Source organism: Stegostoma tigrinum, chromosome 17, assembly GCF_030684315.1.
Source record: "Stegostoma tigrinum isolate sSteTig4 chromosome 17, sSteTig4.hap1, whole genome shotgun sequence".
Taxonomy (NCBI): Eukaryota; Metazoa; Chordata; class Chondrichthyes; order Orectolobiformes; family Stegostomatidae; genus Stegostoma; species Stegostoma tigrinum.
In genome coordinates this window covers 12222966-12236602 of record NC_081370.1, presented here as the reverse complement: position 1 = coordinate 12236602, position 13637 = coordinate 12222966, and the positions used below count along the sequence as shown (strand labels likewise).

Here is a 13637-nt window from a genome sequence, read left to right as displayed (position 1 = left end):
CAGACCTGCCAACCCTGGCAACATCCTTGTAAATCTTTTCTGAACCCTTTCAAGTTTCACAATATCCTTCCTATAGCAGGGAGACCTTGCACACAGTTTCCAAAAGTGGCTGAACCAATGTCCTATGCACCTTCTACATGACCTCATGAACTCCTGTACTCAATACACTGACTGATAAAGGCATGCATATCAAACACTGCCTTCACTATCTCATCTACCTAGACTCCACTTTCAAAGATCTGTGAACCTCTTCTCCAAGGTCTGTTTGTTCAGCAACACAGGGCCTTACCATTAAGCCAGTATCTTAAGGTCTTCACAGCCCTCTTCCCGAGTGAAGACAGGTGTGAGGTACTCATTTAACACTTTACCCAATGTCCTCCTGCTTCATGTGCACATTGTCCCTGAATATAGGCCCTACTTTTTCTCTGGTTTTCTTCTTCCTCTTGAGATGCTTGTAGACTGTCTTGGGATTCTCCCTAGTCTTGCCTGCCACTGTTTTCTCATTCCCTGTCTTTGGTCTCCTAATTGTTTTAACCATGGTAAGGCCTCTATTGATTTGATCCTTTTGGACCCGTTGTACTCCTTTCTTGTTCCTTTTATTCTGTCCTAAATATTCCTAGAAATCCATAGATCCCTGGTTTGTCACCCCAACTTTTCACCCAAAAGGCAGCCTATTGGACTTGTACTGACCCCCAGTGCCATTATGAATGCCTCCCACTGTTCTGCTGTAGATTTACCTTCAAATAGCCGTTCTCAGTCTATTTTGTCTAGATCTTGATTTATTTTAATAAAATCTGCCTTACTGCAATCCAAAACCTTTTATTTTTGCAGTGCATCTTTTCTCTTTTCCGTAAAAAACTTAAACCTGGTGTTGTGATCACAATCACTAAAATGCTCCCCCACTGTCATCATGATCACCTCTCTGGTTTCATTCCCCAGAATTGTGCCCAGCACTCTACTGCCCCTTGTAGGAGCATCCACATGCTAACACAAAAAATTATACACTTAAAGAAATTTGCCCCCAGTAAATCCTTTACACAGTGACTTTCCCAATTAATGTTCAGGCAGTTGAGGACCACTAATATAACAGTTATTACTTTTATGCACCATAGTGCATTGTCTACATTTCTGCTCATCATTTGCCTGTTTGGGGGCCTAGAATGCACTCCCAGTAAAGTCACTACCTTCTTTTTACTCCCAAATTCTACCCACAAAGTCTTACTTGTGCCTTCCAAGGTATCAAACCTCCTCAGTGCAGTAACAAATTCCTGAACTAATAGTGTGACATCACCTCCTGTTTTGCACCCTGCCTGATGAAGCTATACTTTGGAATGTTAACTTTTGCCTGTCATGTCCTGTTCTTGAACACGTCGCTGTGTTGACAATGACATCACTGTTCCATATATACAAATGCATGCCCTTCATTCATCTGCCTCAACTTAACTATCATCTGTTTCGTTCCAGGTGGTGCTGCAATCGCGTGACTACAATGCGCTCTCCATGAGTGTTATGGCATTTGTTGCAATGATTTATCCGTTGGAATACATGTTCCCAGTGATTCCTTTGCTACCCACCTGCATGGCCTCGGCAGAACAGGTAGAGAGGGCAGTGAAAGCATTGACATCAACTGAGGCATTTGATATGAAAGACACTAAGAGCTGCCTGTTGTATGCTTGACAGAGAAAGGTTACTGGTTCCTAAACAGATGGCAGCATAACTCGATAATGTTGTCCAGCATCAAATTGTAAAGGTGGTGATCAGCAACTGATCCACTTGGGAGTGATCTCTCTCACTCCTCCAGTCTATAGATAAGTGCAGCACATAAGGAATATATACTGAAAAGATGGGGCTGCAGATTAATTACAGGGCCTTCATGAGCCAGGTTGTATCCCTTGTGTGTTGCTGAGCATGTGTTTTCTACCCCAGTGTGTATATTGATGGGTGTGTGTTTTCTATCCCTGTGTATTGATGGGGTGTGGTGGTTTCTATCCGTGTGTATTATCATAGAATCCTAAAATCTCTGCAGTGTGGAAGCAGGCCATTCAGACCATGAAGTACACATGATGCTGTGAGGAGCGTCCCAATCAATCACAACCCCCCCTCCCCCCACCCTATTCCTGTAACCCCGCATTTCCCATGACTAATCTACCTAAACCTAGACATCCCTGGCCACTGTAAGCAATTTAGCATGGTCAGTCCACCTAATCTGCACATCTTTGGACTGTGGGAGGAAACTAGAGCACGCAGAGAAAATCCACACCAACGGAGAGAATGTGCAAACTCCACACATACAGTCGCCCGAGAGTGGAATTGAATCCAGATCCCTGGCCCTGTGAGGTGGCAGTGCTACCACTGAACCACCATGCTGCTTCTGTATCTTGATGGGGTGCATATTATGTCCTGTGTGTTTTGATGGGGTCGCGGTTTACGTCCTGTGTATCTTGCTGGGGGTGTGGTTTATATCCTGTGCCTATTTTAAGGGAGAAGAGGTTTGTATCCTTAATAATCATTGACACTAGGTATTTCTCCCCTACAGCTGTTGCTTGCTCCAACCCCTTACATTATTGGTGTTCCAGCTAGCTTCCTCCTCTATAAGACAGATTTTAAGATGCCCGATGATGTCTGGCTTGTTGACCTGGATGCCAACAAGGTAAGAGGTAGTGGAACTGATAGTGTGTGTGAACATGCATGCTCATAACATTGTTGCAGCTCGCGTATTTTCCTCTTGTGCAGTTAGAGTCATTTAGATCTGCAGCACAAGGAAGGGCTTTTGGCCCATTGTTTTTGACTGGTGTGGATGCAATCTCTTAGCTGTTTCAAATGCATTTTCCGGCATATGGTCCCTCGCCTTGTATGCCTTGGGTTCACAAGTGCACGTCTAAATACATCTTAAATGTTGACAAGGTTCCTCCTTTGACCTCTCTTAGGGACAGTGAGTTCCAGATTCCCACCACTCTCTGGATGAAAAGGTTTTTCCTTAAATCCCATCTAAGCCTTCAGCCCTTGCTGTGTAACTATGGCTCCTGGTCATTGATCCCTCCATTAGCGGCAAAAAAGTTTCTTCCTGTCTCCCCTCTATGCACCTCATAATTTTATACATCTCCAGGATGTCCCCTCTTGAACTCCTCTGCTCGAATGAAAGCAACCCTAGTCTGTCCAATCTTTTCATTACTGAAACTCTCCAGCCCAGGAATCATGCTGGTAAATCTCTCCTGCACCCTCCTAAAATGTGAATTTGAGACCTGCACACAATACTCTAGCTACAGCCTAACCAATGTTTTATACAGCTCTAGCTTATACTTTCTGCTTTCTGACACTCAGGCCATTGTGGATTTAATTTGCCAAATTTCCTTGGATCCCATGTGCTCTTGGCTTTGCTCCCAATCTCCCATGTGGGACCTTATCAAAAGCCTGGCTGTTATTGAAGTAGACAACACTAAAAGCATTGTCCTGCTATACCAGCCTGATTATAAGGACAATGACAGAGGTATAGAGACAGGATTGTCTAAAATTGGCTGAGGCAATAGACTGAGAGTCCAGTCTATAGATGAGCAGTGACAGACATTTAAATGAATAATTTATAACACTGAGCAAAAATTTATTCAGGTCAAAAAGAAGGATTTGCTGACAAGGAGAAACTACCCGTGGTTAACAAAGGTGGTAAAGGACAGTTTCCGATCAAAAACTAAGGCAAACAAAGTGGAAAAAAACTAATAGTAGGCCAGAAGGTTAGAAATTCTTTTAGGAGCCAGCAGCAGATGACTAAAAAGTTAATAAAAACGGATAAAATAGTTTATGAAAATAAGTTTGCAATATATGTAAAAACTAGCAGCAAGAGTTTCTACAGGATATTTTTTAAAAAAGAACTGACGTGAGTATGGGATTCATGGAGGACGGGACTGGGGAATTGATAAGAGCAGGCAACGGAATGGCAGATAACTTAAACAAATATTTTGCACTGGTCTTCACAGTGAAAGAAACTATAATCATCTCAAATATATCAGCTAAGCAGGTGATAACTGGAGGCAACAGACCTGGAGCCAGGCCGAAGCAAACACCAGGAGCAAGGTCTGTTTCTCATGGGAGAGAGGGAGAGTGAGAAACCATCAAGAGACCTGAGATCCACTGGAATAGATGGAGCAGTGTTGGCAGTGAATCCTGGCTCGTTGGCCTGACTCCTGGGATGGTGGTGAGGTGTCAGCTGCAGCAAAGGCAGAGCTGGGGCTCTGGCTGTGATAGGCACAGAGCACTCTTTCAGCAGTGGTGGATGAGCAACTGTGGCTGTGCTGGTGCCTGGAGCAGGGCTCCTGGCTGCAGTAGTCTCAGACTGTAGACTTTGCTGAACTCCTGTAGCTGTGTTTGGGACCCCAAAGATATATTTTAAGTACTACTTTTTATTCTTTCGCACCTCAGTGGCACTGGTTTGTGGTGACAGAGCACTTTTCAACGCCTCTCCACAAATATGTGTGACAGGAAATCATTCATTCATAAGTCTCTGTGTCACTCCTAGGGCCTCAATTATTTACCATCTATATTAACAACTTTGTTGCTCCATCACCAGGGCAACATTACTGTTGTTGGTGTGTCCAGAGGGTGCTGTGCTCAGTACAGTTAAAGTAAGCAACTTCAGCTATTTATACAAAGTAACGCAGCCAATTGTCAAAAGTAGGAATAGTATTCCAAGAAATATGCAGCAGATCAGTCAACATCTGTAAAAAGGAAGGAGCATATGACATTTAAGATCTACATATCACAAAATAAAGTGCTGGGGGATGGGGTTAAGAACAGATCAGCAGCTTCAGTGGAATGAGCGAGTGTGTTAAGGGTTTGGCACGCTTGCCTTCATTGGTCAGTGCACTGAATATGAGAGTTGGGATACCAATTGCAGCTGTACTTTGGTGAGGCTACATTTAGAGTACTGTGTGTAATTCTAGTTATGAAACACCTGAGTGGTAACTTTTCCTCCGAGGTGTTGTGTATGTGGAATGAACTGCCAGAGGAAGTGGTGGAGGCTGGTACAATTACAACATGTAAAAGGCATCTGGATGGATATTTGAAAAGGAAGGGTTTAGAGGGATATGGGCCAAATGGTACTGAGTCAGATTGGGATGTCTGGTCAGCGCAGATGAGTTGGACCAAATGATCATGTTTTGTCTTTTTTCCTTGTGCTATATTAAGTTGGTCAGACATGACCTCCCCTTTTTAAAATAAAACCACACTGACTGTCCTTGATGAATTGCTTCCTTTCTAAATGCTGGTAAATTCTGACCCTGAATTGCTTCCAATATTTTCCCCATCACTGAGGTTAGACTGACTGGCCTGCACTTTCCCAGTTTATCCATTGCTCCATGTTTAAATACTGGTACCTCATTGGCTGTCCTCTGGCATCTTTTTGTGGCTAGAGAAGAATTGCAAGTGCCCCGGCTGTTTCCTCCCTTTCCTCACTAAATAAATTGGGAAATACTAAACCCTTCCCTGGAGATTTATATACTTTTTAAGACTACCAGATCACTCAGAACAACTTCTTTGTATATGCTAATTCTTTAACTGTATCACAGACCTTCTCCTTGATTTCTGTACCCATATAATCACTTCTCGTGTGAGCACTGACCCAAAGTATAAATTAAAAGCCTTATGGATATCTTCTATCTCCATTTGCAAATTACCACTGCGATCAGTAATGAGCCCTACTCGTTCTGTTGTTACCTTTTTGCTGTCATTGCAGCTGTAAAACAACTTGAATTTTTGTTTATTTTACTTGCCAATATTCTTTCATATATGCTTTTCGCTCTCCTAATCTCTCTCAAGTTCCCTCTTGTGCCTTCTATAGTCCTCTAGAATTTCTCCTGTTCTGAGCCTTTGGTATTTACCATAAATTTCCATTGTTCCCAAAATCCAGTGTTGTACATCCCTTGATATCTATGGTCTACAGGATTTGCTGGTCCTACCCACTTTTATTGGAACATGTTGGCCCTGTACTGTCCATATTTCCTTCTTGAATGCATGACGCTGTTCTGAGACAGATTTACCTGGAAGTCTCTGCTCCAATCTACTCTGGCCAAATCATATCTGATCTTATTAAAATCAGCCTTCCCCCAGTTGCGAACTTTGAATTCAGGCCATCTCTTTCCTTTTCTAAATATGTCTCGTAGGGCCTGCTACATACTAGCTCAAAAAAAATCTGCCCTGGATGCACTTTAGGAATTCCATTCCATCCAAACCTTTTACACTGACTTATCCCCATTAATTTTGCAGAAGTTGTATCAAGATCTACACTTCCCTGAAATTAGACTACATATCTGCTCATCTATTTCTCTCGGACAGTTAAGGGGCCTACAGTACATGTCCAGCAATGTGGTTGCTCCTTGCTGGTTTTAATTTCTTTAAGTCGTGTGATTGCAGATTGCTCCCACTATTGCTGTTCAGTTCACAGTTTATTCCTCTGTGCCTTGCCCCATCCAAAGCCATGTTTCACTCAGCAATTCACATGTATCCAAATCACAATTTCACCACATTCCAAAGACTTTACATACCTGGCAGTACATTTCTATGGTTCAGCAGCAGGTTTGACAGTCAGGGCTGCATTATTATGGATTTTCTGATGGATTCTATGTTGACAGAGGGTGATATTGGGGGACATTGAGTGGGTAAAAATGGGTTGGCTGTCATGGCAGGGCCTAGAGTGTGGGGGTAAGTAAAGGACATGGAAGGTGGCATTCAGACCCTAAAATTATCAAACTGGGCATGGAGTTCTACAGGCTGCAGGATCCCCAAGCAGAACATGAAATGCTGTTCTTCTACCTTGAGATACGCTTCACTGGAGCATTGCAGCATCCCTGAGATAAGGGTGGTACTGCTGTTGTCTGGTGTACTGATCTCTATATGTAGAAGTTGAAGACTAGTTCTCAGATACCTCCTTCTATCTACCCCTGGACTGTGACTGTACCATTGCCATTGTGTCCATGCCAGTCATTAATTGTGTTGAAAAATCCTGTCCATCAGAATTCGTTCCAATAATTTCCCTAATTTTGACATCAGAATCACAGGTCTGCAATTGCCTGGTCTATGCCTGCTGTCCTTTTTAAACTAAGAAATCTCATTAGCTATCTTCCAGGCATCTGGACTTGACCTTTGGCTAGCCAGGTACTAAATATCCTTCACCAGGACCTCAGCAATCTCCTCCCTTAGCTCTTGTGACAGCTGGTATACATTTCAACAGGCCCTGGGGATTCATGCATCTGTATGCCCACTAAAATCAGAATTTGGATCAGAAATTGGCTTGCTGAAAGAAGACAGAGGGTGGTGGTTGATGGGAAATGTTCATCCTGGAGACCAGTTACTAGTGGTGTACAGCAAGGGTCGCTGTTGGGTCCACTGCTGTTTGTCATTTTTATAAATGACCTGGATGAGGGCATAGAAGGATGGGTTAGTAAATTTGCAGACGACGCCAAGGTCGGTGGAGTTGTGGATAGTGACAAAGGATGTTGTAGGTTACAGAGAGACATAGATAAGCTGCAGAGCTGGGCTGAGAGGTGGCAAATGGAGTTTAATGTGGACAAGTGTGAGGTGATGCACTTTGGTAGGAGTAACCAGAATGCAAAGTACTGGACTAATGGTAAGATTCTTGGTCGTGTAGCTGAGCAGAGAGACCTCGGTGTCCATGTACATAGATCCTTGAAAGTTGCCACCCAGGTTGACAGGGTTGTTAAGAAGGCATACAGTGTTTTAGCTTTTATTAATAGAGGGATCGAGTTCCGGAACCATGAGGTTATGCTGCAGCTGTACAAAACTTTGGTGCGGCCGCACTTGGAGTATTGCGTACAGCTCTGGTCACCGCATTATAGGAAGGATGTGGAAGCTTTGGAAAGGGAGCAGAGGAGATTTACTAGGATGTTGCCTGGTATGGAGGGTAGGTCTTACGAGGAAAGGCTGAGGGACTTGAGGCTGTTTTCGTTAGAGAGAAGAAGGTTGAGAGGTGACTTAATTGAGACATATAAAATAATCAGAGGGTTAGATAGGGTGGATAGGGAGAGCCTTTTTCCTAGGATGGTGACGGCGAGCACGAGGGGGCATAGCTTTAAATTGAGGGGTGAAAGATATAGGACAGATGTCAGAGGTAGTTTCTTTACTCAGAGAGTAGTAAGTGAATGGAACGCCTTGCCTGCAATGGTAGTAGATTCGCCAACTTTAAGTACATTTAAGCCGTCATTGGACAAGCATATGGACGTACATGGAATAGTTTCAGTTAGATGGGCTTCAGATTGGTATGATAGGTCGGCATAACATCGAAGGCCGAAGGGCCTGTACTGTGCTGTAATGTTCTATGTTTTATGTAATAGAATACCTAATACCACCACCTCATTTCATCTTAAATTGTTCCAGAGCCTCACCATCCCAACACAGATCTCCAGCCACACTGCGTTTCTCCTTTGTGAATATAGGCAAGAAATATTCAATTTAGACATAACACTCCTCCTCTGGCTTTATGTACAGTTTACCCCTTTGGTCTCTAATAGGTCTCACGCTTGTCCTGGTAATAATAGTCTCTCTTAATAAGCTTGCAAAAATACCTTGAGGTTTTCTTTAATCCTAATTACCAAAGATATTTTGTGGCCCTTCTTTACCCTCCTAAGTTTATTTCTGTTTGCCTAGGTTCTATCTCCACCTATCTGCACTACGCTCACCCCCCCACCGCCACGCCAGCCAACCCCTGTTATTAGTATAGGTACTTCATTTCCCTAACTGCCTTCATTTCTGATGAAATCATTGGTCTTGAAGTGTTAAACTTTTAACTTTTGTCACCACAGATGCCACCAGACCTACTGAGTTTCTCAGTTAATTTCTGTTTTTATTTCAGATCTTCAGCCCTGGCAGACCTTTGTTTTATTGAAATGTTGGATGGAGTGGGTTAACTTTTATTGAAATGCAGCGGACATTTAATCAAAACAAAGACAAAAGTTGCTGGGAAAACTAAGCAGGTCAGGCAGTGTCTGTGGAGAGAAATCAGAGTTCATGTTTCAGGTTGAGTGACCCTTCTTTCAGTTGTTACTTAGAGATTTAATTGAGTTGTATGAAATTATGAGGAGTTTAAGTAAAGCACATAAACCACTCCTAAGAGTTGCAAAAACCAGACGGCACAAATTTAGAACAACCTTTTTTTAATTCATTCGTGGAATGAGGGTGTTGCTGGCTAGGCAGCATTTATTGCTTGTCCCTAATTGCCCAGTGGGCAGTTAAGAGTCAACCACATTGCTGTGGGTGTGGAGTCACATGTAAGCCAGACCAGGTAAGGATGGCAGTTTCCTTCCCTTAAAGGACATTAGTGAGTCAGATGGGCTTTTCCAACAGTTGACAATGGATTCACAGTCATCATTTGACTTTTAATTCTAGATGTTTTATTCAAGTGAAATTCCACCATCTGCTGTTCTGTGATTTGAACCTGGGTCCCCAGAACATTATCTGGGTTCTCTGGATTAACAGTCTAGCGATAATGCCACTAGGCTATCAACTCCCCTTTTAGCAAATAATTAGCAAAGACGGCATCCAATACCACCTGGAATGCCACAATTGTACCTGCCTCCACCACACTGCCAGGCAGGGCATTCCGTGTAATTAGTACATGGAATGCCCTGCCTGGCAGTGTGGTGGAGGCAGGTTCAGTTGTGTGATTCCAGGTGGCATTGGATGGTTATTTAAATCAGAGCCATGAGTAGGGTTATTGAGGATGGCTCACTCAGAGTTGAGGCAGACAACATGGGCTGAATTCTGTAATAGATCTCTGGTCAGTTTATTACATTGCAGGGGAAGTAACTATGTGTGAAGACCTGACCAATTCTTCTCCACGTGACAACCTTCACATTGTGACTTTAATCCTCTGAGATGTTGGTGTCTCTTTGGCAGGTGATTGCACCTACGAACGCAGAGGTCTTGCCCGCAATGCCTGAACCAGAAGCTACCGAGCTGAAGAAGCACTTGAAGCAGGTAGGAGGAGAATAGCAACAATTGCATAGGAGTATCCCCGTAGCCTCCTACCCCAAGGACATTGGAAAGCATAATCTGCCAAGCTGTGATAGCTCATCCTCCCAATTCATTCCTTCGTCCACAGCCTGTGGAGGCCATTTTCTCTCTGCCTAATGACTGCCGATGTCCACCATTGACAACCCTCCACCACTTCCCCTTGCGGCTGAAGTGATAGAGGTATGTCTCTGGGCTCTGGCATCGTGGGTCAGGCAAACATCCCTGTTACCCTGAGCTGGGGCATTCCTGTTCCTCCCCAATGGCAGAGCCTTAGGGGAAGAAGCTTCCCCACAGCCACGGTGGGGAGGGGAAGTGTCAGGTTGTTTTGGTGTTTGTTCCCATGGGGTGTGTTCAGGGGATGGCAGGGAAAGATGTTCTGGAGGGTCAGTCGATAGTAGTTTATCATTTTCATGTGGGGGAGGGGCCTTGGAGGATTTGAGAGAGGGTGTTCATACCTCTCCCCTACCTGAGCCTTAGTTTTCTGTTTGGGTTTGGACAGGGAGATGGTGGATTTAGGGTGTGAGGTCCATAGTCTGGCAGAGAAGCAGAAACAAGGGTCAATGTCCCCTGCACCCTTGCCCCATGCTCTCAGTTACTGCCTGGTGGCAGAGACATTTTGCAGTGGCTAAAAGCTCTACCTCATGCTCTGAGCTGGAAGAGGTTTTGAAAGGACTGCCAATAGCGTGGTCTTCTAGGGCAGTGTTACTGCTAAACTGTTCACTCATTTGGGCAAACTGTGATGAAATGGGTGCATGAGAGTCCCCAACAGCCCCAGAGTGCTCAGCATGCGGTCAATGCTGGGCACTGGGATATATTGGAGAATCACTTACTGCTGAGTCTTTGCTACCCCCGATCCTTCCACAGCATTGCGATACAGTGGAGAATTAGCCACTGTGGAGTCTGCTGCATTGGTGTTTGTAATTGTTGTTGCCTTTTGCATTGTTGAATTATTTGATTAATAAATCCCTGTAGCTGCAGGATGCCTCAGCAAAGTGACCTTTCCCTTTAACATTGTGCTAGGCTATCTCCTATTCTCATTCATCGAATTCCAGGCTGCCAGAGTTCTCAGAGACCCCTGGCCCACCCTATCTCTTTGACAGTGTGTTTGAAAAGACCTGTAACTTGCTGTGAGCTGCTGGGCTGTCAGGGGACTGGTGGCTCAGTTAATCCATAGCTCTGGAGTGTTTGTTTGCTTTTCCTATTTTTTTTATTTCTAATGCACTGCGCTGCCTGTAGTATCTGAAGGTAAACAAGTTACTGACCCGGTGCAGAGCATGAAATAAGTGGATCTTGTTGATATTGATGGGGAGAGTTAAACACTCGAGTACAATATTGACAGAGTCATCTTTAGATGCTGTTTGGAGTTCCTGAATGTACTTCCTGTTTCCAAGATGTGGAGCTGCCGTTGTGGGAATGGGGTGGACAAGGTCAGATATCACGTGACACCAGGTTACAATCCAACAGGTTTATTTGAAAACAAGCTTTTGAAGCATCATTCTTTCAGGTGTTAGTGACAGAGATAGCGTCAGACACAGAATTTATAAGTAAAAGATCAAAGGTCAGAGCACTGATGGTATATTAAACAAACTTAAGATGCTGTTAAATCTTTAATCAGTTGGTATGTTTTAAATGATTACTATGTATATGTAATAACTTGAATTCCTTTCAAGTCACTAACTTGAGAGAACTAAACATTTTATCAGTGTAAAGAAGAGGTTGCATTTTAGGTCAGGCAATGCATGTTAGTTATGAGACCTTGTTTAGAATCTGTTTTAGTCTGGAGTCAGACTGGTTTTATTTCAAAAGTAGGAATTTATAAAACACCACATTGCCTATAAATTGTGTGCTTTTTGAACAAAATAAAATAGAACATAGAACATAGAACATAGAACAGTACAGCACAGAACAGGCCCTTCAGCCCACAATGTTGTGCCGACCATTGATCCTCATGTATGCACCCTCAAATTTCTGTGACCATATGCATGTCCAGCAGTCTCTTAAATGACCCCAATGACCTTGCTTCCACAACTGCTGCTGGCAACGCATTCCATGCTCTCACAACTCTCTGCGTAAAGAACCTGCCTCTGACATCCCCTCTATACTTTCCACCAACCAGCTTAAAACTATGACCCCTCGTGCTAGCCATTTCTGCCCTGGGAAATAGTCTCTGGCTATCAACTCTATCCATGCCTCTCATTATCTTGTATACCTCAATTAGGTCACCTCTCCTCCTCCTTTTCTCCAATGAAAAGAGACCGAGCTCAGTCAACCTCTCTTCATAAGATAAGCCCTCCAGTCCAGGCAGCATCCTGGTAAACCTCCTCTGAACCCTCTCCAAAGCATCCACATCTTTCCTATAATAGGGTGCCCAGAACTGGACGCAAATACAAATTCACCCTGGAGATTCACATGTCTGCCTGTGTGAGACTGTCTGTCTGCCTGTGTGAGACTGTCTGTCTGCCTGTGTGAGACTGTCTGTCTGCCTGTGTGAGACTGTCTGTCTGCCTGTGTGAGACTGTCTGTATCTGTGTATTGTGGTGGGTTTGCCTGTAGTGTGACATGATCCCCAGATCCCATTTGAGGCTGTCCTCATGGGTACTGAACTTGGCTATCACCCTCTGCGTTGTTGTGTATCCTGAACTTTGCCTTGGAGGACTTTTGTCCGAAGATGTGAGGCCGAATATCCTTGACCACTGAAGTGTTTCACCGCTTGGAGGGAGCATTCCAGCTTGGTGATTGTTGCGCGGTGTCCAGTTATCTGTTGTTATGATGTCTGTGTGGTTTTGCAAATACACCATGCCTTGGGGCATCCTTGCCTGCAGCGTATGAGATAGACAATGTTGGCAGAGTCACGTGTGTGTCTGCCATGCACATGGTGGGTGGTGTTCCCACATGTGATGGCCGTGTCCATGTCAAAGATCTGACATGTCTTTTAGAAGTTGCCATGGCAAAGCTGCGTAGTATTGTAAGATAATAAAATGTGAGGCTGGATGAACACAGCAGGCCAAGCAGCATCTCAGGAGCACAAAAGCTGACGTTTTGGGCCTAGACCCTTCATCAGAGAGGAGGATGGGGAGAGGGAACTGGAATAAATAGGGAGAGAGGGGGAGGCGGACCGAAGATGGAGGGTAAAGAAGATAGGTGGAGAGAGTATAGGTGGGGAGGTAGGGAGGGGATAGGTCAGTCCAGGGAAGACGGACAGGTCAAGGAGGTGGGATGAGGTTAGTAGGTAGATGGGGGTGCGGCTTGGGGTGGGAGGAAGGGATGGGTGAGAGGAAGAACCGGTTAGGGAGGCAGAGACAGGTTGGACTGGTTTTGGGATGCAGTGGGTGGGGGGGAAGAGCTGGGCTGGTTGTGTGGTGCAGTGGGCGGAGGGGACGAACTGGGCTGGTTTAGGGATGCAGTTGGGGAAGGGGAGATTTTGAAACTGATGAAGTCCACATTGATACCATTAGGCTGCAGGGTTCCCAGGCGGAATATGAGTTGCTGTTCCTGCAACCTTCGGGTGGCATCATTGTGGCACTGCAGGAGGCCCATGATGGACATGTCATCTAAAGAATGGGAGGGGGAGTGGAAATGGTTTGCGACTGGGAGGTGCAGTTGTTTGTTGCGAACTGAGC

General features: G+C 44.5%; 1 protein-coding gene across 22 annotated transcripts in view; it reads left to right on the top strand.

The window, feature by feature from the left end:
* madd (MAP-kinase activating death domain) overlaps nt 1-13637 on the top strand; it is a 176714-nt gene that overhangs the window by 29794 nt on the left and 133283 nt on the right. For all 22 annotated transcript variants that reach the window (XM_059651946.1, XM_059651966.1, XM_059651951.1 and 19 more), the window contains 3 exons: nt 1465-1596; nt 2537-2650; nt 9901-9981. In XM_059651946.1, the coding sequence (XP_059507929.1) occupies nt 1465-1596; nt 2537-2650; nt 9901-9981 (327 nt within the window). The remainder of the gene's footprint in view (nt 1-1464; nt 1597-2536; nt 2651-9900; nt 9982-13637) is intronic.